We start from the raw sequence: 25,443 nt of genomic DNA, 5'->3' as shown, positions 1-25,443 counted from the left end.
TGTGTGTGCCTGCGTATGTGCCTGTGTATGCAAGCGTACATATGTCTACTGTGTGAGTATGTGTCATTCGTATGATTACTGTGAATATATGTGTGTGTGTGCGTGTATCTGTTTGTGCACATGTGTGCACATGACATGGGTTAACATGACCCCTGGAGGCAAACATACGGAAAAAAATGGTCATCCTAGGCCCTACAGTTCTCAAGATATTCACAGAGAACTGTGTCTGCCCTACCCTCCTTTCGGGGGGTCCAGTCCAGTGGGGGCTACAGATCAAAACGAAAAAATGGCGTTCCATGCTATCCATGTGGGGGTACATGCCCACCAAGTTTTGTGTACCCGGTCTTTCAGTGTCCCGGGCATCCTTGTTGGTGTGCGTCACTAAATGTACACATAAATTATTTTATTGTAAGGCCCCCCATGAACGAAAGTACACAAAACTTGGCATGCATTCGGAGGGTGTCATAATGATCCTACACTTTTAATTTCGTGCAGTTTTGACCTTGTCAGCCAGAGATATTGTGATGAAAACACCTAATTTTTTGCTTTTTAATTTTTAACTAGGTGGCGCTATACATGAAATAAGTGGTAAGGGGATGGGTTGACATGCCCCCTTAAGACCAACATACATAAAAAAGGTGGACCTCCTAGGCCCTACGGTTCTCAAGATATTCACAGAAAACTGTCTCCGGCCACCTACAGGCCAGTTGGTGTATAGTGACATAAATTAATTATTGTGTGGCCCCCCATGAACGGAATTCCACAAAACTTGGCGTGCATACAGAGGGTGTCATAATGATCCTACACTTTCAATTTCGTGCAGTTTTGACTATGTTAGGTCACAGATACCTTCAATTACAACACCTCATTTTTACTTTTTTGTGTATTGAAATGAGTGGTTATGGAATGGGGACATCCCCCTTGAGAAACATACAAAAAAAAATGGTCCTCCTTTTGACACATACTCACACAGTAGACATATATGCGGCTTGCATGCACAGGCACATCACGAGCACACACAACAAGCACACACACACACACACACACACACACACACACACACACACACACACTCACACACACACACACCCACACACATAACATAAACATAACACAAACAATCAAGAATTTCTCAGAATCATGAACAGGCAAGATGGAGGTGGGGTTGTATAAAATGAATTTTACATGTGAAATCTATGAACTAATCATGTTTTGGTACTTGTTGTCTAGCAGATACCAGTGAGAATTGAGTGTGGATAATGCAATTTAGTGAGACAGTTAGAATCATATATGTCAAAAAGCTCATTTTTCCCCCATAGACTTGTATGGCTGTGATGTCATAATGGCCTAAAGCCAGCTGCACTCTTTAAAGGAATACACCACCCCTAGGTGAAATTGGGTCACTCCCCGCAGTCCCTAGAGTTGGATGAGTGAGCCAAAGCATTTTATAGCCGACCCAGCCATTGTCCTAATCTAGAAACGGCCCGGTTAGCTTTATTTTAGCGTAGTCGCTGTAATCCGGAGATGCCAGCTACAGTAGCATGTCGTTGCAAAAGTGAATTAAATAACTCAAGATTTTTTATAATTATTTCTCGTAACCTGTACATTCACATCGAGTATAAATACCAATGCAAATTAACACGAAGGGATTTATTAGACCAATTTAGATTTGGAACTATTTTCGGGCATAGCACCGGCCAGACATTAGTATTAACTTAGGTAATCCACACATATAAAAAAATCCAAACATTAATGTTCATAAGTAGAGTTATGAGTAAAAAAGTGGAATGCCACAGGAAAAAAGTATTGAACACGCCTACTAAAATTTCTTAAATACTTTGTGGAAAACCCTTTATTTGTAATGAGAGCTTCAAGGCATTTCCCCTATGTGAAACTAATCAGTGCTTGAGTATTCAGGTGTGATTTTGGCCCATTCTTTTAAACAGATAGTCTTTTAATATTGAAGATTCCAGGGGTCCCTCTTGTAAATCCTGATCTTTAGGTAACTTCCAAAACTGTTCAATTGGATTTAAGTCAGGGCCTGAATTTCCTTTCTCTGAAACCAATTGAGAGTTTCCTTTGCTGAATGCTTTGGATCATTGTCCTGCTGGAAGGTCTAGCCATGTCTCATCCTCATTGTTCTGGTGGATGGCAAGATTCTCCCAGAAAAAAATGGCTCCATTCATCATTTCTTCAACTGTATGAAGTCTGCCAGTACCATGAGATGAAAAACAGCCCCACAATCGTGATGCCTCCACCTCAAACTTCACTATTGGTATGGTATTTTTAGGGTGATGCACAGTGCCATTTCTCCTCCAAATATGGTGTGTAGTATGACATCCAAAGAGTTCAATTTTGCTCTCACCTGACCAGAATACATTCTCTCAGTATTTCATAGGCTTGTCCAAATGTTGTGTAGCAAACTTTCAATGAGCTTCAACATGTTTTTCTTCAGTAATAGAGTCATGTGGGGTGAGTGTGCATAGAGGCCATGGCGGTGGAGTGCATTACCTATGATTTTCTCTGTAACAATTGAACCTGCTGCCTCCCAGTCTTTCTGGAGTGGTCCTTGGCTCTTAGGCTACACTTCTGACTATCCTTCTGACTTCCTGGTCAGAAATCTTGTGAGGAGATCCTGTGCATGGCCGATTGATGATGCAGTGATGTTCCTTCCACTTGCAGATAATGGCTCCAATACTGCTTACTGGATGATTCTGAAGTTTTGAAATGCTTCTGTAACCAGTTCCATTGATATGTTTTGCAACAATAATGTTGCAAAGGTCTTGAAGAGCTCTTTGCTTTTACCCATCATGACATGTTTCTTGTGTGACAACTTGGTAACGAAAAACATTTTTATAGCTCATCAATATGTACTAACCCAGCTTACATTAATTTACACAGATAGGAGAGATAATTACTCTCTAACTATCTATAGATTCCAGCTTGTTCCTTGCCATTCCTTGCCTTTGTGTACTGTTTTTTTCTTAGTGTGTTCAATACTTTTTGCCTGTGCCATTACACTTTTTTACTCATAACTCTACTTAGGGACTTTAATGTTTGGATTTTTTAATATGTGTGGATTACCTAAGGTAATACTAATGTCTGTAGAAAATGTCATGCGAATAGCCTCTCTGGAAGTATACTTACTGAAAAAAATGTTGACATGTTCAATACTTATTTTCTCCGCTGTATCTCAAGAATGCCTTGACATACATGCCTGAAATTTGGTGGTTGAGTGTTTGTATGGACTCAAAGATGAAGTAAATTGATGTTGGAGGTCAAAGGTCAAATGTCAAGTTCAAAGACACCTTGAGTGTTATATCTCAAGAACGCCTTGACACACAAGGTTTTTTGGTACGAGGGTTTGTATGAACCCAAAGATTAAGTGATTCAATGTTTTTTTTTAGGAATCTCCCACCAACATTAAAGGTAAACTATACAGTATTGGCAATTTCCTTACTGTTTTCTCGGTTTTTGCTTCTTTTTTGCTGGCTCTTTCATGACGAATGTCTGAGAAACTTCATCGTTACCTTTTTCTAGCCGGTGCCTGGCGTGTATGTGTATTTGAATGCAGTAAAGCAATTCGTTACACTCGTTATACTTCCTGACACTGAGGCCGCCGGCCCACAGTTGCAAGGGTGGTTTTTTCGCTCACAGGCGCTAGGGGGAAGCGAGACGGCCACCATTTAACCCGAAAAAAGTCATATAACCATTCCAATGACTCTGAAGCTGTTAAATTAAGGTAAATTAAGCTAAAAAAAATTCCATATTAAGCTAACCTGCATAGTGTGCCTTTAAGCCAGCAGCTTTCCATCCACTACTGTAATTCCTCTGCCATTACATTTCTAGTTTGCATTTACATTTTAAACACTACTAAATCTACTGTCTTTACTGCCGGGAGAGAAAAAAATTCTGTATTCTTTTCTGTAGCCTAATATTCTTTTCTCAAAGTCAACTAGCCTGCTTGCAACGTCTCTCCTCAGCGAGTCACGTCACTTTCACTTCAATAGCTAGACTATAACGTTTAGTCTATGGATAGCTATATTCAAAGCTATCCATAACCTTTTTCGCTATTTGCCTATTTGACATACAGTTGTACAACAAATATAATGACAAACTGCGAATTTGTAGGCCTATATTGATAAAAAGCATGGGGTGCTGCAGCGCCCTCAACACCCACCTTCCCACATCTTGGATAGTTATTGCATCCAGTACAGAGACAGTGTCATATAGTTTATACTTGACTTAGACTTAATGTCAGTCTTATGAAAGTAACATGCTCCTCCTTTATACTTAAAACGAATGTTTAAGATGCATGTCCAGGCCTATACTCTCCACATCCACCCATTTACAGTAGTCTCACATTTTGATACCTCTTTTCACCTAAATGACAGTCCTGCTTGTGGCACCATTTGTGGCATCTTTAATGGTTCTTTTTTTAGTTGTTGGATGCCAAGCCTGTTCTATTCTCAGACCTTGAACATGATTTTTTTTTCTCTCAAAAATAGAGAAGGACCAAAGGACCCACTGTAAGAAAGCCACCAGGAAAGAGACTTGATGAAACACCCACTGCACCTATTACTCACTGAGCTGGGAGATTTCAGGTGGTGAGGCAAACGAAGCAGAAAAAAGAAGATCCATAAGAAATGTTGCCACTTTATAGCACACCATGCACTTTGGTACTTCTTGACACCTGCCCAAGGTTGCACAGATGAATGAGACCAGGAAACAGTCTTTACCTCGACCGCAGCAGGAAGTGGGGAAATTGTAAAGAGGCAGTATTAGAGTGCTGCCATGTTAGCTGAAGCTACAACATCTCCAGTAATGAAGGCTGTTTCACAAAAGGAAACACAATTTGCTGCTTCATAGCATCCAAGAATATTAGTGGGAAGTAGCATACACAAACTTTGCTTCAAGTACCAACTTTACGCAACCTGTCAAGCTTAGGTTTGGAATGATGCACTTTGTGGTGTTCTGTTATTATGACTTTTTAGTGCATTATAAAATAATTCAAAGTCCATTTATTGCTTTATATTATTAATAGTAGTTACCGGTAGTTTCAGGTTGGCTCCTGCACCTCATTTTAAGGTTTGTTTATGCAAGGTGTAGAAAAAGATCCAAAAAGAGATCAAGTGGGTAGGTGGAAAAAGGAAAAACGCACTAGGAGGATGTTACTTAAATAGTGTTGCACCAATATAAACCAAAACAGTGTACATGTAAGGCCTTAGATGGACAGTGACTGAGACACAATTGTTTTTTGGTCTAGCCCAGCGTTTATTACTGGGAATCCTTTTTTCTTTTTTGTTTTAGGGAATAGCGTTAGTCATATAAGACCAAGACAGGCGCCATTCTGACCTTTTTTTCGATATAAAGCTTGCTTGTCCTCACAACCGCCCACCCATATCTTTGGAAAGCAAAAACAGAAAAAGAAACACACATTTTTAAACAAATCCAAACACTGGATCCCCAGAGGGCTGAGATATAATTCAGTATTTAACAGAATGAATAAGTTGCTGATAAACATGTTTCTATTCTTATCTAGTATTTCAACCATCATATAAGCAATTATTCCAAGGTCATGGAAATGTTTCACTTGCCTATTTCATAAACACACTCACACATGCCTTCTAAACTTTGTATTTTTAGTTAAGTCTGCCTGCTTAGATTATTATGAGTTTTGCCCAACAATATCCCTCTCCTACAAACTCTCTCTCTCTCTTTGCCACAAATAGCACTACATTACATCATGGTGGCACTAGACTCATACTTCTTGAAGTGAAGCAGCTTTTTTCATTCTGCTACTTTCACCACCTGTTTCGAGGCATAAATCCTGAGAACCATTTTGGGGCGTTACCCTGATCTTTTGCTGAGTGCTGCAATCTTGTAAATCCCATTTGTTTGGCCGCTCAGTGATTGCTCATTAATTACGGTAGGAAACGATTAAACACTGTGTATTACTCCGGGGCTCCCAGGCAGCCAGTGGGGTTGGAGAGCTGAGCCAGCACTGTCTCAGGGCCCTCCAGGCCCTTATTTACACACCGAGAGGATGCTTCTCTAGCCCGAGCCAATATGTCCGATGGCCAGACAGGAGCTCGCAACAACAGCGCCTAAGCCGGGAGATTAGCAAGCACAATGTGCCAATGGAGGTCAGACTCAGCCGAAAAGTTAGGTGGGGGTATGTGGTGATTTTGTTCCAGAGATGTTTTTTTGATTGATCTGTGAGCATGTTATTCACTTATATATACAGTAATTTTAGTTGTACCTGGACTCTAGTTTTGAGTCTAAAAATCAATAATGTTTGACCAAAACATACATTTTTCCCATTACATATTTCTGTTTTATGAACAACAAAGGTTCTCAGAGATTACAGTCTCTCTTGACAGACAGACCAAATGTCAATCAATCTGTGGGCATATCCCCAAGGCACACTGCAGAGGAGCGGGGAGTACAAATCCAGGCTCTCTCATAAATAATGCTCTTTAAAAGTATATTTTTTGGGCTTTATGCCTTTAATGATAGGACAGTGGAGAGTGACAGGAAGCGAATGGGAGAGAGAGCAGGGGTGGGATCCGGAAAGGACCACGGGGCGGGAATCAAACCTGGGTCGCCGGCGTACGGTGCAGGTGCCCCAGCCAGTTGCGCCACAGCAGGGGCCAAATAATGCTCTTTAAAGCATCACCTGAACCCTCACCACAGGAAGTCCGAAGCAGAGTGTTTATGGCAGGCGGTGGCACAGCCACTTGTGCTGATGGCCTCCTGAGGAGCAGGGCTGCGTCCAGAGAGGGGGGAGGGGATGGTGACAGGCTTTTCTCTCTGTGTGGTTGACGCTGGGCCTGTTTCGGCCACTGTGACAGAGCCCGCGGCCATGTCACTCCATCACTCCAACGCAGGCTGACACTTAGACAGATAAGGCCGGCCCAGGTCACCTCGGGACGGGAGAGAAAGCCAAGGAGGAGATGGATTTCTGAGGAGGAGTGAAGATGGAGTCGAGGGAAGAGGATTTGGAGACGTGGAGGGGGAAATGAATGACAGAAAAAACAGCTGGAAGAGACAAAAAAGGAGTTTGGGTTCAGCGGGAATGGAATTAATAGATGCTCTTTAAATACAGAGCACTATGTAAAAGTGTTCCATCACCGATCATTACCTCACACTCTCCCAGAAGACGACTGAACCATCTCAATGAGAGGCTGCTCTCTAGTGGGCCATATCGGCAACTACAACTGAAATCTGTACTTAACGGCTGGGTTAAATGGTTGTTGGGTGGCTCGCAAAGGATTTCAGGCAGAAAGTCAAACAGACACAGATGGAAGCTGCTCACGGTTTGCGTAACGGGAGTTAGGCAGCCCGGAAAAGGTGCTGAGGGACTCATTTTGCGTGCACCATTTAACTGACCTCATCTGGCCGTGTGCTGTTGTCAAAAATGGAACAGCAAAAAATCAGTGTTCGTCAGAGATCTGTGTGTGTTACAATGGACTATTGGGACAGTGGACTGCAAAGTGTTTCCACATTTAAATAGAGATTTAAGTCAGGCCATCATCATGTGGCTACTGTATAGTAACTTACATGTAAAGCACACGCTCAGTGGGAGCAGGTAATAAAGCTTTCACTTGGCCAATGGCCATGGATGAAATCCTTCTCATTGTCAGGTATCAGAGACAAAATCTCTTACAAAATGTTTTCATTAGCTATATTCTAACGGAGTTAACTGTGGATCACAGAGTAAAATCCATTACACATCCATATCACTTTGATAGTGTAGTGCAATGCTGAATTATTGGTTTAAAATACAATTTCCCTCTGGCAGAAATAAGCAATATTTCTCTCCTCTAAACAAATAATTAGCTCATACCCCTGAGACTTCCTAATCTACCACGCCTAAAAGTTTTTTAGTAATTGTTCCTTTGTAGATGCTGGAGGGCAGTTGTTTCTCAGTGGACACTATCTGAAGGAAATAGCACACTGGAGACATGCAATCTTGCCTATGTCATCTGATAAAGAAACACATCACATGAAAAAATGTTTTCAGCATTTTTATTATTATTTTTAAATGATCAAATTTATTATACTTTCTGTAATATTTGTTTTATTTCCATTGATGTGTAACTCAACCAAACAAAATGAGTCTCAAAACACAAATGGAACTGACTGTAACTGGTTGTAAAATTATTGGATTTTTTTTTAATTTACATGTTAAAATGAACAAGTGAAAGATAGATACAGTAGAGAGGGGGGAGAGGGAGAGGGAGAGAGAGAGAGAGAGAGAGAATAGCATCACAGATGATATTGAAACATAGAGACAACACAGAAATCTGTGTTGATTTGTAAATAGCAACGTTTTCACATCTGTTAATTTTACAAGATTTGTTAGGTGAAAATATACATCTGGCAAAAGGGATTGTTAAAAGATGAATGTGTGGAAATCAAGGTTGACATCTTAGTATATACGAGTCGTGGAAATACATACATAGCATATTTCTTTTTCCCCACATAAGTTCACACTAAGGTCTACTTCCGTTTTTTACACTTTGAAATAATATCCTTGTAAGATGACTGTACTGCAAATAGGCAACAAACGCTGTTGAAATGCTACCTGTTCAAAAGAAAGGGGGTCAGCGAATTATCCAATTAATTAATACAAAAATAGTCCAGAAAGGAAAAAGGAAAAGTATTTTACAGTATAAAACTGAGTAGCAATAGTGACCATCGAAGCACCACCGCCTCATCTCTACCCAGTTACAAAAGAGATAACCGAGATTTGTTTTTCTAAACATCCCATATACAGTACAGTACAACATATAAGATGAAGAAGAATTTCCAGTTTAGACTCAATCTATCACAGATTGATGATCACAGGAATAGATTCCAAGACACTGAGCAGAATGCTTCTGGCAATGATTCCCTTTAAAAACAAAAAAGAATACCTATGTGGAGGGGAAACACTCTCATCTTGAATACTGGCATTTCGAAACGAGAAGTCAACCTCCCATGGGAGAGTAGTAACACTAACAACACTAGCTCTGGATCTCCATTTCTCTCTAGAAAGATGGGAATGTGGATTCCACATCCAAAGCTATCTTGCATACAGAGCCATGGCATGAAACATTCTCAGAGAGCATGCATCCAAAAAACCATTAGTTCTTGAAAGAACACATGCCCAAAAAAGCAGACTTTGTAACACAGTATTCACCTTTATGGAAAGCACTTTCCTCATTGCACATAACACTGGAACTGGTCTGTATCCTGACTTATTAGGCCCTCTGGTTGGCATTAAATTTCCCTTTTATTCTTAACACAAATTGTCTATTTAACATTTGCATGGGTCGTCGTAAAAGTTATGCAATAAATTCAAGTTTTAATCATTACGACTTTGAAACGTGATATCTCATATATTGCTGGTATACGGTAAGATTTAAGTTCAGTCTCAGAGGGTTGTTTTTCTAAAACACTATCCCATAGGCTCTGAAATTAGTAATCTACATTTTGGTACCTTTGAGATATAAGGCAGAACGTTGAAAACAAAAGCTTCACCCGCCTGTGGCGAATGAGCAGGAGTACAGAAAAGCACATTAGTTAATATCAGCCCTCGTCTGAAAAGAAAACACCTCAACACTCCATACACCCACCCCTACCCCCAATTCTTGTTAAACATGAACAGAGGTCTCAAAGACAGCCAAATCACAATGGTGCAGGGCACAATCCCACTGGCGCAGTTTATGAAACAAAACGAGACAATAGCATGTTTCTTCAGCAGAAGACAAAATGGAGACGTTAACATCACAAGCGGCTGAGAGAGGTTATGAGGATGTTATTAGCATGTTAGCAACATTCTCTTCAGATCAAGGAACCTTATTACTCAGACACCATGTTTCTTTTTCTTGTTCCAAATTCAGTGCACAAAAGTATCACCTGCAGTAAGCCTGTAATATTTACCTTTGCATGAAGAAATTGCAATGCATGAGAGCAAATAACACAATAAAGTACACTGATACCCAACACTTAGAAACTAAGAAGGTTAAAGGACAAAAGTAAAAAATAAATCACTGGAAAAAATACACTTGTTTCTATCAATTATTCAAAGATTCAAATAATCAAGAAAGCAGAAAATTAAAAAAGGGAGAAAAAGCCAATAAAGAATAAAAGAAAACACAGTTTGGCCTGCGTGAGCAGCCGCAACAGGTTGCCCAGGCAGAGGCTGGGACATGGCTTCGTCTGTGTGTTCTACAAGGCTCTGCTGGGCAGGGCAGGTGAGGCGCCGAGGGCAGAGAGGAGCGCTGGGGCCCCACAGGGGAGCGGACCAAACCAGGCCAGAGAGAGAGGGAAAGAGAGAGACAGAGGGAGAGAGAGATTGAGAGAGAGAGAGAGAGAACGAGAGAGAGAGAGAGAACGAGAGAGAGCAGTAAAACTGTTCTGGGGCTCCGCAGATGGAGTGAGGCCTTGTAGTGTACTGTAAAAGGAAACAGAATATCACAGTTACCAATATATTGCAATGAATGATTGACAGATGAGCTGGTCCACAGAAAGAAACTGAAGTTCTGGTGGCTTTTTATTTGTTCTGACTGAAAGAAAGTTCAACTACTTTACTCCTGAATTAAACTTTATCGCTTTTTGGTAGCAAGCCCAGCTTACAGGAAATACACAGACCAACACAGATGAAATGAGACAGCAGAAACTAAATAGTTATAAGACTTTGTTAAAGCATATTTACTGAAACTTTCGATAGGTGCAATGAGACAGCAGACAGCATAACATTATCTTACTCTTGAGATCAAATTAGACAGACTACATTTCACAACCTCTCTCCTCAAAGGACTTTAGGTTTAGCAGACGGATGCAGAGTGCTATCTTAGAGCAGCTAATAAACAAACCTCAAACACATGACACGCTGGAGAGGAAGGCTATGCTAATACACTCATTAAAGTAAGGTTATCACCCACCCAGGTGTCTTGTTATATCCTCTCTGTGCTAGCGACCGGCACGCTTCAGCAGATGGTCTCCAAGTGACACTGGTTCTGAGAATAGAAGAGAGGATTTAGAGACTGTCTCAGATCAGCAGACGTAAACAGACATAGGCTTTGAAGGTGCTTCAAGGCGAGTGAAGAAAGAAGCCTAACACTGGAATGGACCTACTGCAGAGAGATCCAGTCTGCATCATCTCATGTTTAGGAAAAGCAAAGGAGTGCATGGTGGCTGAACAGATTGAACATGATGGGGGAGCAGCATCTCTGAAAGGTCATAAAGGGAGTAGGCATACTAAATAAGGGAGGCTAGAGGGAAAATATGTGCTCTCCTCACATGAAAGAAAAGAAGAAAAGAGATGGAGTGATGAAAATGGAGAGCGACAGACAGTGACCAAGGGAGAGAGGGAGCGAGGGAGACGCACCTTTACGGTGTCGTTCCACTGGTGAGTGAGATCCTCGGGCTCTGGGGGGGTAGGACATCCAGGAGGGGCTTCGGTAAGATGACGACGGAGGGACAACAAAGTAGTCAGAGTATCCGGGCCGGTTGGCAGATATGGCGTAGACTGCTGTCATTGGGTTTCCTGCTCAGTTTTTAAAACACACAGGGTGTTATTTTAGTGCCTAAACACAAGAAATCATACATACATTTCTGCATTTTCATTCAGCATTACGGGTTGCCATCAGTGTGTAACTTCAATATTTCAGCTAGGGTATGTCAGCTTCATTTGAATTATAATAATTCTAATTATTATTATTATGTTATTAACATCATTATTATTTTATTATCATCATATACACAATGAAAGGTACTCATACTATTGGTGTGACCTGAGTAGCTTGTCAAGGACTGGTCCACAGTGACAGCAGGGAAGGGTGCTCTGTTCAGTGGCAGGTAGGGGGCTCCGTTGTGCTGACTCGGCAGGTCCGACGCCTCAGACACTCTGGGCTTCAGGCTGACGTCGGGAGTGGAGCTGCAGCAGGGAGGAGAGACAGACCACAGGAGGCAGAGACGTCAGTCACCACTGCCACCACTAGATGGCAGACACGGTACACACATGTGCGCACACGCACACACGCACACAAACACACACACACACACACACACACACACACACACTGCTACCCAGCTGGGTCCTGACTGCAGAGCTGCAGCGGGAGAATAACACCTAGACGCTGCCAGCATTATCGACACTGTTGTGTTGCACCATGGCTGGGTTAAAAAACATCACCCCAGCTTTGCAGCTTTAAGAATAGCATGGAGGCAATTAATATATAATGCAGACATGCATATCTCTAATGTGGGAGGACATAAGAGAGTGGGAATTTAGTGTGTGGTTTTTCCAATGGAGTGTGCAAGAGAGGGAGACAGAGACAGAGAGTGAGAGAGAGGGGGAGACAGAGAAGCGAGAGAGAGAGAGAGACAGAGAGAGAGGGAGAAGGAGAAAGAGAGCCATACCGCCTCAGGGAGGTTCCAGGAGGGGGCCCAGGCCTGGCGGGGATTAGAGGGGGTGGCGAGCCCAAACCCATGTCAGGAAGCTGGGTGAACCTGAAGCCCTGCTCCGCCGATTCCCGACAAACAGACCGTACAGAAAAACACAAACAACATGGTGCTCAGTCTGACCGCCAGAGAGATAGAAAGCGCAGCTCCAAAACTCCCCAGAGGCTATATGTGTACTCCACACTGCTTTAGACAGTTGTAAGGCAATACTGGTTCATATACAGTATACGTTTACAATAGAATGATTTCAAATGAATCCCATGCACATAGTACAAATAACACCCATGACAGGTCAGACGGAGTTCATCCATTCCCAGAGGGTGGTGACAGACAGTGACCGTAGCTGTGAATTACAGTAGCTCACTGCTAAATCTGGCATCACATCATTTCTGCACACTGAACCCCTATAGTAAAATGGATAAAACGTCACAATAAAAATTCTCACTGGTTTGGGCAGGCTACATTGGTGCATGTCCGGTTCAAAGGATGAGCCCCTCTGCAGGACGGCGGCCGGGTGGTTCATGGTCCCCGGGGCGCTGGTCACTCCATCCGCGTAAGGGCTGGTGTGGTGGGCGGCGTAGGAGCTGTGCTGGCCGTGGTGGTGGTGGTGGTGGTGGTGGTGATGGGGGTGCCCGTTGGCGGTCACGCCGACGGCGGCAGCGGAGGAGGAGGCCACCACGGCCGAGGGTTCGGCGGGCGCCAGGCCGAAGGCGCTGTCCAGGAGCAGATGCATCTGCTGCCGCACCTCGTCAATGGAGGGCTGCGAGCTCAGCGTGGAGGAATCCGAGTGGCCCTTCCCACCCACGCCCACGCTCACAGCCCCAACGCCTCCGACCACTCCGCCGCCAAAGCCCAGCGAGCTCATCAGCCGGTCCACGTCGGTCTCCTCGAAGGGCTCGGGCTCACCCTGACACACACATATCAGCACACACAGTCATACACACCAGTGCGTGCATCCACCTCTTGAGGCCCAACATGGCTAAATGCATAGACAGCAGCCGCAGCACAAGGACTCTCAGACGCTAACACGCATGCATGCATGAGCATACTTATTTATTTATATGTCACATCAATTATATGTATATATTTAATTATACATTCAAGTACACACACACACGCACGCACATACACACATACACGCACACACACCCGGCAGGGGTGGAAACCCACACGCACACACAAACATATACACACACCTCACATGTAGCCAGTTTGCCGTCTAAAAGCTCAGCACATTTGGGACTGCTAAACTGTATCGAGTTTCCAATCTAAATGTCTGAAAAGGTCGTAATTACATTCCTATTCATTGTGATGCAGCGAGGTGCTGCAGTGAGCTTAGAGGGGAGAGGGAGCGAGAGAGGGGAGAGGAGAGAGGGAAGAGGAGAGAGAGAGAGGGGAGAGGAGAGAGGGAAGAGGGGAGCGAGAGTGGAGAGAGAGAGAGAGAGAGAGAGGGGAGAGGAGACAAGTACTTTGAGTGAGGCCGCGCCACTCTGTTCTGAGCGAGGATTTCAAAGTAGGGGGCTGTAGGTAATCTGCTTCATTTCAGCCACAGAGCTTGCCGAAGCTCGCCGGGCGATTAGAGCGAGAGCTTTAGTGAGCCCTATCTCTGGCTACCAGCTCGGGCACTCTGATCACAACGCCCTGCAGCGCTGCAGGGTAACGAGGCCACCGTCACTGGGACAGGGCCACAACACCACCGTTCTGATTTCTCCATAATGCAGAACGAGTCGGTGCTATTTGTTACAACTGTGGGTCGTGAGAGTCTAAACAACATGACAATCACTATTGCTGCTATGGTTACCACTGGCACAAAATGTTTTAACCATCACGTGAAAGATGGCTTTTGTGTGAACAGGAGAACAAACAACTGACAATAACGCAACAGAGTCCTATTGCTAATGTGTTAACTGGCACTGACAACTACATTGGTCATGGATATGTCCATATCTGCAGTACCATTGTGTTTTGCTACAATATCTGCATGTGGGTTTCGCTATCTCAAGGCAACAGCATTGACAATGTCTACCATAAATATATGCATTCATTGACATACTGTATGTTGCACTATATGTTGTTGCATTATATTACATTATCTCTCTCACCATAATCTACACTGCAAGCGTAGAATATGACAAGAAAGAGTTGTGTAAAGCAAACTCACAGGACACTTCTGTTCTACTGTGAACTGAAGAATCAGTGAAGAAGAATTTGAGTCTGAGAACATTTTCTCCCGTTATCTGTCTGTCTAACTGCATAACTGCAGTACTATGTCCAGCAGGGAGAGAGCAGTAAATCTGTCATCTGGGAGAGAAAAGAGGCACTCACGTCATAGCCACTGTTGCGGATGCCCCTCCTGGACCTCTCTCTCATCACCAGCAGGTCCATCTCCGTCTCCACTGGACTTACGCTGTTCAGAGACTGCCTGCTCCAGTAGGACGGATCCCTGGTGTGGGAGTCACTGGAGAGATATCCGCATGCAGTAATATTATAAGCGACATATGTTCACGCAAACATCATGTGTTACTGACACTTTCAAAACCATCATCATTGTTGTCATTTTATGTCACCCCAGCTTTCCCCTCACAACTTGAATTTCCCCTTGGGGATCAATAAAGTATCTATCTATCTATCTATCTATCTATCAACAGCTGCTGCTGCACATTACATTGAACATTTCTTAGGAGAGTAAATATAGCACCACGGACACATCTTTTGTATAGAATAAATAGAGCTGGAGTGGGCTAGAGAGAATGGCCCACATTCAGCAGAGCCATTTTCAAATGAACACAAAATTGGCCTTCATCACCTTGTCAGAAGCACCATTTATAGCTCACTGAGGATTGGAAGATCCTCCAATGTTTTTTGTTTCGCACACACACACACACACACACACACACACACACACACACACACACACACACACACACACACACTGTCTAGACTTTGAAGGGCTCTGCCTTTCTAGCTTTTCAGTTGTAGACACTGACACGAAACACCACTGGGGACTATTATTTCTTGAATCAGTTTCAGGCCTTGACAGATAAAGCACAGCAGCCAATCTTCCTCCCTCCAAAGAAGGGAATCTGACAGTGCTTTGGCCGCCCGTCTTTCCCCCTTGGCACGCACCTCCGGCGGTATTTCATGTAGGTGGACGGGTTCCGTTCGTCTGCAGCGGGGCCGATCGCGTCCTCCAGGTCCAGGGGCCCGTTGTCTCGTCTCAGCCGGTCCCGGTCTCTGTCGCGGTGGTTGTAGGCGTGGCCACTGCCCCCGCTGCTGCTGCTGGTGCTGACGCCGGCCTCGCTGTAGCCTTTCCGCTTGGCTTTGAGCCGCAGCTTGTTGCGGTAGTGCTCGATGTCCGACTTCTGCTTCAGGCCCATATTCGCCTGAGGAACCGGAGCAGAAGGAGGCAATGAGGTGTCAGACTGGGCTGAAGTACAACAACATCTTTTTGTGTGTGGGTGGGAGAGTGTGATGGTAGTGCCTGTTTGTGTGTATGCGTGTATGTGTGTGTGTGTGTGTGTGTGTGTGTGTGTGTGTGTGTGTGTGTGTGTGCATATATGTGTGTGTGTGTGTGAGTGCATCTTGTGCCTAGGACCTGGGGATACTGGGATACAGACAGAAGCAGCTGGCGCTTGACTATCAGAGAGGGAGCTTTGATGACAACAGCACACATCAAAGTGCTGCGCACAAAAAAGGAAAAAGGAAATGTAAAATAGATGTTTCCTAATCCCTTTCCCCTGGCTTCTCTATCCACCAGTGATCCAAAAAATCTCTGCACGCACAAATACAGTCACCATACAGGAAAACCATGTTGCAGAGGCTGTTTTTATCTGTCTGTAACAGTGAAGTTTTCTTTCCTTTCTTGCAGAGTTTGTATCTCTGAGGCATCTGAGACAGGCAGAGTTGATACTGCTTGCTACTGCTGCTACTGTTTTGGCTTTCTGGTCAGGTATAAATAAACCAACTTTTTTTTTCTCCTCAGCTACTTCCTTTTTTGAATGCACTTTTCGATGAGGCCATCTTAGTCTCCATGGTGATAGAGGAGCACTTTAGACTCACCTCGCCGTTGAGCATGACTGAGTCTTGGCTGTGATTGGATGAGACCGGATAGGAGTAGGTGGGCGGGGCGGCCATGGGTTTGATGGAGATGAGTCGGAGTGAGCCGGTCAGGGAGTCGTAGTGCTCTGTGGACGAGAGAGCACTGTCCGTCAGAGAGAGAGAATATTCTCAGTCAAAGAGAGAAAGAAAGAGAGACAGAGAGAGAGAGAGAAAGAAGGAGAGGGAGAGATGCAGAGAAAGAAAGGGAGAGAGAGATAGAGGGAGGCAGAGAAAGATAGAGAGGGGGAGAGAGAGGGAAAGAGTGTATCTGTATCCTCAAAGAAAGAGGGAGAGGGAGAGAGAGGGGGGGAGAGGTGGAGAGAGAGGGGGGGGGGGTGAGTCCTCAGAGTGAAGACCCGCATTACAGCTCAGAGGGCCCAAAGAGTACCAGGCAAACTTTACTCCCTTAAAGACCCTCACACTGTACTGTCAAATCAATATTTAATTACAGCAATCCCTTCAGCTGAATAGAACTCTCAGATAGGCCTTAAATGATAAATGTAGCTTTGCAGCTTCCTCTGTCTGTGTGTGTGTGTGTGTGTGTGTGTGTGTGTGTGTGTGTGCGTCTATGAGTGTGTGTTTGTGTGGTAGTGTGTGTGCATGTGTGTATGTGTGTTTATTTGTGTGTACTGTATGATAAACGCACATACACACACGCTGATGGACTGCGTTGCTTGCTGAGCATTTTCGTTTCCTATTTTTACCAAAGCTCACAGCCAGGGCAGGCCAAGTGTTGCTTCAGGGCTGCAGGTGAGAACAAACGTCTCTCGCTTCACACCTGGCAACCTGCATCAACGGCGCAAAAAACAAGAGACCCTTCTCCTGCTCTTACATCACCTGAGAGAGCAGACAGGCAGGTGTATTGTTCATGAAACCTGTCTCACCTGAGCTGAGGTGTGTGAGATATAGTGTGAGAATGGGAGATGGGTGTTTTCGCCTGAGTCAGTGCACTTGTGTTATGAAAGAGAACTCAGTGCATATACATTGAGAGCATGTTTATTCATTAATGGCTGGGTGTGAGTTTGAGAGAGTGATGGCTAGTGTGGACTGCCACCGGGAAAGTTTGGTCAGCCTTTCCTCACCGGTCCTTGTGTGCGCGTCCACCTTGCTGCCCTTTGATGCTGCAGCCCTCCTTGCCGACGAGCTCCTGCCCGTGTTCAGCTTCCCTGACTCGTTGCTGGAGACAGAGCCGTCCTCGCTTGGCAACCTGCAGTGGGTAACCATGGCAACAGATACAGTGGTGAAAAAGCTTGTCTCTTCTTTCATTTTTTCCCCTTGCTTTTGGTTATCATGCGGATTGTTAGGGTTAATAGACGCCTGCAGAAATGCACCCCCAACTGGCTAGCGGCATGGCACAGCGCGTGACACTAACACCTCCACAGGTTCAGCTGCTACTCCCCCCCCCACACACACACCTAACAAGGTAGCCCCAAGCAGGGAGAGCAGATGCTAAAGTGGCACCACTGGCACTGTCCCAGGGACAAAGTGGCAGTGCCAAGGCAAAACACCTCCCAGGTTTCAGCCCTCTGCTCCCCTTAAATAAGACCAGAAGATAGTCTGCCTACCACCACAGCATGCTAAAAAAAACTAGGCTACTGTTTTAAACAACAGCCTGATTTCAAATGCAGAAATACTCCTACGCTTTGAGACCACCTTCCACCCCACATCAGAGATTACCATTTGTTAATTGCCAGTATTGGTGTTGGTGGGCACACATGAACCCCTGCAACCCCCTCCTCCTCCTCTTCAGCTCCTACTCCAGCTTTGGCTCTCCTATCTGAGGCGTTGGCATGACTGTGGAGCCCCTGGGCTGTATCTTAAAGCCTAACCCGGGCAGACAGGAGGGCACAGCTCCACATCCTCTGTGAGGCCCACGGGCGCCCTGAATCATACATGACTTGGACGCTGCTGGCAACCTCAGATACTCTCGCCACGCCAAGCCGCTTGCTTTGTTTTTCCCTCTTTGTGTGCGCGTGTGTTTGTTTTGTGTGTGTGTGTGTGTGTGTGAGTGTGTGGGCACATGTGTTTGTGTGGTAGTGTTTATGTTTGCATGTCTGTGCTTGCGTTTATGAGTGAATGTGTATGTGCATATGCACATGTGCATTAGTGACTGTCTGCATGCGCATATTTGTGTTTTTTCATTACTCATTTTTCACTGGCTGCTCTCAAAGCCATTTACCACTGTTGATCTCCTTTGAAACAATTACACTCCTTTGGTCTTGTCGTTCTGCTCCTGAGCATGACGAGCGCTGGCATTGGCAGGCAGTGGCAGTAGCAGCAGTGGTGGCAGTATCAGCCGCGGTGCCTGCATTTGTATTCCTGGTGATCACAGCAGCGCTCCCCGAGTGAGCAGCGTGAGTGACTGTGAGCGAGACACGCTCCGACTCCAGCAGTGGCTGCTGCAATAACTTCAGGGATCACTGATCACCGCGGCAGACTGTCATCGGGCCAGCAACGTGCCCCGGCGATATCAATATGACATGAGGACGGGCCGAGGATGTGTCGCAGCGGAGCTTTGATTGACCTTGAGCTGCTGGGTGCTACCGGCACTTCTCTCTCTCTCTCTCTCTCTTTCTCTCTCTCTTCCGTTTTGGGTTGTTTCTGTCTCTGACTCTCCTTCCCTGATGCCAGGGGCCACTGAGAGAGAGCCGGGCGCAGTTTATTGCTTGAAAAATTTCCCTCCGAGCGTGATTTGCATTTTAACGCATTCCGAATTCAAAGAGAAAGAGGAGGAAGAACTAGAAGAAAAAAAGACCTTGGGAGGTTTGATTTATGCTGCAGAGCGTGAAGGAAATAATTTAGTTACATGGCAATGAGGAAGCCTTCAAATCTGTGTGTGTGTGTGTGTGCATCTGAGTTATTGTTAATGAGCATGTGTGTGCGGATACACACTTTGGAGAAAAGAAATATATAAATAATGCTTCGGGTGCTGAATGTACTAAGCTTTTGAATGGTTTATCTCTAGATATGAGAGCGATCTGTGTAGGTGGGCAAATGTGCTGCTTTTTATTTCTTATTTTAATTCGAACAGTGCAAGCTTCTCCGGCGGATAGCAACTGCTGCTGCTTTCGTATTCTGCATGTGTTTGTGCTGCTCACCTCCTCTGCATCTCGGTGGACTGCGGTCTCTTGGAGGCCGTGCCGGCGTCCGGGTGCCCCGCCCTGTCCTGCGCAGCCAAGGGCGCGTCCCGCACAGGCAGGGACAGCACCAGCGTCTCCTTGGTGACGGACAGAGGCTCCTCGCCCGGTCGGCCCATGTGCTTCTTGGCGTAGTCGAAGCCCTGCACTGGCTGCGATACACAGGCGGAGGAAGAGTCAGCCCAGGACACAGGGAGTGAGAGCAACTTGATGATGGCGTGGCGGGTGGGGGAGTATGTGTGTGTGTGTGTGTGTGTGGGGGGGGTGCATTTCATATCCATCAGCAGCAGCCAGTCAAGGGTCTCTACACTGACTTATTCATGCCCCTCTGGTCTGTTCAAGCACTCCACATTTCACACGCTATATAGAGTATAGTTACACTAAACACTGAAACGTATATGAGGCACACATTCACATTTAGCACCAAAAGTGTTAAATAATGGATCAGGGAAGTTTATTTCCATCTTGATGCATCTTGATCATTGTTGCTCTTCTTTTTCTCATCCTATTTTGTGAATGCATGATAGATTATACTGAACAACAAGTAAATAGGGGAGGAGATGCACATTGCATGCTGGAGTGCTCGAACAGTCAAGCCCACTCAAGCGAAGCCTAGCTGTGTGCTGCGTAAAAAAAAAAAAAAAAAACAACACGACACAATCGGCTGCAGGAATCAATACACGGTCACCACTCCTTCACCTCGGTGAGAGTAATGTTCTCCTATATTTAGCCCGAATGGAGTAACGGTCAGGCCAGGGACACAACGGCCCACTCCATTGTGCTCCATTAGCGGCTCTGGCCGGCAGAGCCGGGCGCGGCCAAGCCATCGTCTGACCTTGACTTCACAGAGAGAAAGAGAGCCGTGCTAGGCTCAGTGCTCCACCCAAGTCAGAACTCAGAGGAGACACTCGGTTACTTAACACCATTTAAAAATGTAGGCTATCACAAGCTGTACCTGGAGCTGTGAGGTCATTGTGGGCAGTTAATTTGAGCTCCAGGAAGGTCCATATTAGGTCCCAATTATTACCAGAATCTAACTTGAGTAATTGGAGGATGGTTGAGCAGAGTCTGCTGGGAGAAGGGCAAATGAAGTGGCCCTGACTGTATCTCCCCGAAGCACTACAGGATTTGAGGAATATAAATGTGTATTTCATCACAGCACAGAACAAAAGAAGGTACCTGACAAGCAAACCAATTGACAAGGCAATCAATAAAGCACACACAAACACAGCTGACCTGACGGGACACATTGATTTGAAGCTTTTGTGGTCTTAATGTGAATGAGGTTTAGTAGGTATATGGAGTTCATTAGATCCACCCCCAATGCAGGTTAGTCTGTTGTATAACCTTTTTACATAACATTTTTATATTAACATTGTATTTTACATATACCAATACTAACGATGCAGATGTGTAACAACAAGCTGATACTCTGCAAATACATAATCCAACCACTAATATTGACCTTACTTTAGGACATGTGCTGTATTCTACAATTCTGCTTTGCCTGAAATATAGCTGCTTAGTTGAAAGCTATTCAAGATAAAATGGTGGGCTAAAATACGGTGATAAGTGTGGTTGATCCATTATGTTAAAGAAGTAAAAGAAGGCCCTTGAAGGGATGACTGGGACGGAGATCAAAGGGGATCAAAATTATTATAATAACAACAGACTTCACATTTCATATCAAATTAACACAATCCCAAAACGTATGCTCACATACTTGTTCATGAATATTCACGAATGAATATTCATGCAGAGAACTTTGCATACCTAAAAGAGCACTTCGACGGCAAGAGCAACCATAAATCTGAACCACAATGTCTTGCTGACTTTACAAGAATATCTGCCCTTGACCAGTCTTTCACAGTCATTTCTGAGAACATGCGTCAGCTCTGCAGCTATTGAAAGACCGAATCATCTAAAACAATCCTAATGCATCCCTGATACACTGACACAGATAGGTCCAAAAGCCCAATGAGTAGAGCTCATGGCTCTGGGTTGTGAATTAAGAGCACGGTGTATCTAGCACCCTATTGATCGAGCTGACCCCCAACCCCCCCCGTTCTCCTCCTCCTCCTCCTCCTCCTCCCCCTCTTCATCCTTCCCCCAACTGGCTGATTTCCCCCAGGCACAGTGAACAGACGACTGATGTCTAAACTTTACAGTAGCTCCATGCACTGCAGACACATGCACTGAGTCAGAGACACAGAGATCAATACCTGGTGGTGATAACTGCCCTCCCTCCGATATGATGTCTGAACGAGAAAATGAGTAAAGAGCCATTTTTAGTTCATACACACACACACACACACACACACCCACACACACACACACACACACACACACACACAGGAGACTGGATGGCTTGAATGTTATGCTGTGGCTTCCAATTAAAGGGCGCCAATCTCACATAACTTTGTTAAAAATGATCATGCATGGATGTTCAGGAGAAGACATGCCACAACAAATGAAGATGCACACCTTGGTACGTGGGTGGAAGCCCCGGAAGGCGCTGGTCTTGAAGACGGACCGGTTCCTGCGGCACACGAGGGCCACCGCCATGACGATAAGGACCATCACCAGGGAGACGGGCGTCAACACCGCCATGATCCACAGGTTGCTCGGCAGGCTTTTCACCACGGCTGTCGGAGGCAGACGACACGAGCGAACATTACAGCTCACACACACGCCACATGGAGCCACATCAAACAGCCACTCATTTAGTGGATTATTGGAGATCTCCGCCAGCCCCATAATACTAAAGCGGCAAAGCTTTTAGGGCTCTGAGAGCTGTAATTCAGGTTCATGGTCACAAGCCATCTTGATCTGTCTGACTCTTTTGCTCTCTTTTCATATGCATCTTTCCTTCATTCTCTTTCTCTCTGTTTCTCTCTCTCTATCTCTTTCTCTCTCTCTTTCTCTGTTTCTCTGTCTATCTAACTTTCTTTCTCTCTCTCTCCATCTCTCTCGCTCCTTCTCTCTCTCTCTCTCTGCCTCACTGTCTCACTCCTTCACTTTGGATAGCTCATTATGGGCCAGAAGTCCAGCGTTTGTGTTCACTTTATCTGAGGGATTAGGGCCTTGCTGCCTATGGTTAAGTCGACAAGGCCTGAGCTTTCTCTCCATGTTGGTCCAGCCGCCGTAGAAGCCCCCCACTGAGGCTGTGTGTAAACCTGGGCGCTGTTTGCTCTACATCCTGGGGATGAGGCACGGAGAGTCCACACTCCCCACAGCTGTTTGTGAATGAGGGAGCGAGGGAGCAAGGGAGGGAGGAGAAGAAGGGAGGGAGGGAATGGCTGAGCTTCTCTTGCACAGAGGCTGTTGACGACAGCGTGAGCCAGGCTGACAAATCAGGCTAAAGCAATAAAAGGGTGATTTGTGTGAGTGTGTGTGTGTGTGTGTGTATGTGTGTATGTGTGTGTGTGTGTGTGTGTGTGTGTGTGTGTGTGTGTGTGTGTGCATGTGTGTGTGTGTGTGCGTCTGATGGGCGGGGGGGGTGCGTACGGTCTGCCTGCAGCTGGACGAAGTAGCCCAGGGTGAGCGCCATGGTCTGTGAGTCCACCGTGTTCAAGGTCTTGGCTGTAGAGGTGCCAGTGATTGGCACACCATCCAGCTGGACGTAGTAGGTCATCTCGGCGGGATTCTTTGGGCCAGGGAGCCGCCGTATGTTAACCATCTACAAAAAGGAATTTAATTAAAATTGTCCTTTAAACTCTTGTCAAAAAATTCAGGACATCTGTAACAAATTGTTTAGCTATTTTTAATTTGAACTAATTTAACTCATCCGTTTTTTTTCAGCACATTTACCCTGCTTACAAAAACTAAATACAGAGTAGGCTGACAGACTAATCCTGAGGCATTTGCTGTAGGCTATAGTATATTAGGATTTTCCTTTCATAAAATGGAGAGTCCGTCTCGTTTCAGCGTGTGATATATGGAAGGGCTTGTAACCTCACAGTACCTGGACAGTGTACCCTTCGACAGTGGCTGCTCTCCTGAAGCGCAGGCCGTGACGGCTGGCCACCAGGAAGAGCTCGGCCAGACGCTGCTCCATTAAACTGGCAAAGCTCTGATAGCTCGCCTCCAGAGTGGAGCTGTCCACGTCCTGAATTACTGCAGAGGCAGGGCCGGGGGCCGGGGAGGGAGGAAAGAGAGACAGAGAGAGAGAGAGAGAGAGAGAAAGAGAGAGAGAGAAAAAAGAGAGGGAGGGAGGGAGAGAGTTGCCAGAAAAACAAGGAGAGAAAAAAAAATACAGAGGGAGAGTAAATGGAAAAAGTCGAAACCAAACTCTGATTATCTGTCTGTGATTTCCAAGCCCCCAGAAGCAGCCATTACGGGCGGCGATGACCTTGGCAGCAGCTTGTTCCTCCGTCTCTTCCCCTGACAGTGATATAGAGGGGCGAAGCGAGGAGCCTTGCAGCAGGCAAGAGAGGGAGAGAGAGAGAGAGACCACACTCTCTCGCACCCGCACTCTGATCTGATGTGATCTCTCAGAAGCAGATGTCAGGCTGCACTGAATAATGTATCAATACTTGAGGAAGGGGAGAAAGAAGAGAAGCTCTCAAAGAGTTTACAGCTTTCAAAAATATACTGGAACGGCCGAGGGGGCCCATTCATTACATAACCCATTACCGAATCGCTGAAGCTGGCTATAAGCTGTTCTAACAAAGCATCGCAGTAGCTTGCTGTTTTACCTGTGATTACCCAGTATTCTCTAGTGGCCACGGAGGTGTTGAGGTTGTGGTATTCCAGGGCTGCAGACAGAGACAAAAACATAGAAAAAGGATGAACATGCTGGATTTTCCCCTCACAGGTCTTCCATCACCGCTAACTCGAATGGTTTTTACACCGCTCACAAAATTGCAAGGCTGCCATTTGAATAAGATAAATGGCCAAAACAGACCAAACGAGGCAATAGACTCAAATGTGCGTGTATAAAGTGCGATGGAAGTGACTTGTGATTCAGTTGTGACAGCTGAGTTTGTCACTGAGGGAGCAGGCGTTAAGTGCTTCTGCTCACTGGTGCAGATATGGCACGGCCACTTGGGACCGTAAACAATCCATGTGCTCAACTATACGTCTAGCGAGCAGTCTGCAAGGCCATTAAAGGCGCAATAAAACCATCATGCAAGCCACACGGCGCAATACAAGTTTTAAAGACTGGAACACCTTTGTTCTGCAATGCAAGCATCGGCTCAATTAATTGTTGTAGAATTATGGCACAAAAAGCAATCTTAAATACATTTTGCAATGGAATAGCACAATAGGGAGTAAAACAGCAGGATACACACCATAAGGGGTAGATGAATATGCGTGGCATAATTGCTCTTTAATTTAGTCATTTTAAAATGTAAAAGTAATTAAACACACTGATTACACATTCCTATGCTGAAACTTCCTCCTAGAGATGTGTGATACTCACGTTCAGCGATGATCAGTGGTGGATACAACAGGAAGTAGCCCACCACCTCTGCAGTCAGCTGGTTGAGGAGACCACTGGAGACGGTGCCGTTGAGGATGGAGCTCCCATTCCGGACGACATAGATGAGGTACACCGAGGGTGACCCCTCTGCCTGGTACGCCCCCTGGATCTAGAGGAGCAGAGGAGAAGACACTCTGAAGATATGAAATATGGAGATATCTCTATGCATTACTAATGGAGAGATGAATTACTAATTAGCTATTACTTATTAAATCATTCTAGGCCTTTTCAACTCTGCATTATTAATCGTGATGTTATGGCTGGACC

The 25,443-nt window shown here is 45.2% G+C and overlaps 1 protein-coding gene across 1 annotated transcript in view; it reads right to left on the bottom strand.

Annotated features, from left to right (window-relative positions):
* Positions 1-8,017: 8,017 nt before the first annotated feature.
* The window catches only part of kiaa1549la (KIAA1549-like a), a 38,763-nt gene continuing 21,337 nt past the window's right edge, over positions 8,018-25,443 (bottom strand). Inside the window, 18 exon segments of the mRNA XM_048257292.1 lie at positions 8,018-10,444; positions 10,935-11,009; positions 11,381-11,428; positions 11,430-11,539; positions 11,787-11,929; positions 12,415-12,521; positions 12,902-13,363; positions 14,782-14,914; positions 15,583-15,839; positions 16,516-16,640; positions 17,637-17,761; positions 19,653-19,843; positions 21,914-21,949; positions 22,176-22,336; positions 23,199-23,370; positions 23,656-23,807; positions 24,389-24,448; positions 25,117-25,285. Of these exon segments, the coding sequence (XP_048113249.1) occupies positions 10,980-11,009; positions 11,381-11,428; positions 11,430-11,539; positions 11,787-11,929; positions 12,415-12,521; positions 12,902-13,363; positions 14,782-14,914; positions 15,583-15,839; positions 16,516-16,640; positions 17,637-17,761; positions 19,653-19,843; positions 21,914-21,949; positions 22,176-22,336; positions 23,199-23,370; positions 23,656-23,807; positions 24,389-24,448; positions 25,117-25,285 (2,481 nt within the window). The 3' untranslated portion in view covers positions 8,018-10,444; positions 10,935-10,979.

Source organism: Alosa alosa, chromosome 11 (genome assembly GCF_017589495.1).
Source record: "Alosa alosa isolate M-15738 ecotype Scorff River chromosome 11, AALO_Geno_1.1, whole genome shotgun sequence".
NCBI classification, from domain to species: domain Eukaryota; kingdom Metazoa; phylum Chordata; class Actinopteri; order Clupeiformes; family Clupeidae; genus Alosa; species Alosa alosa.
This window is presented reverse-complemented; position numbering and strand designations above follow the sequence as displayed.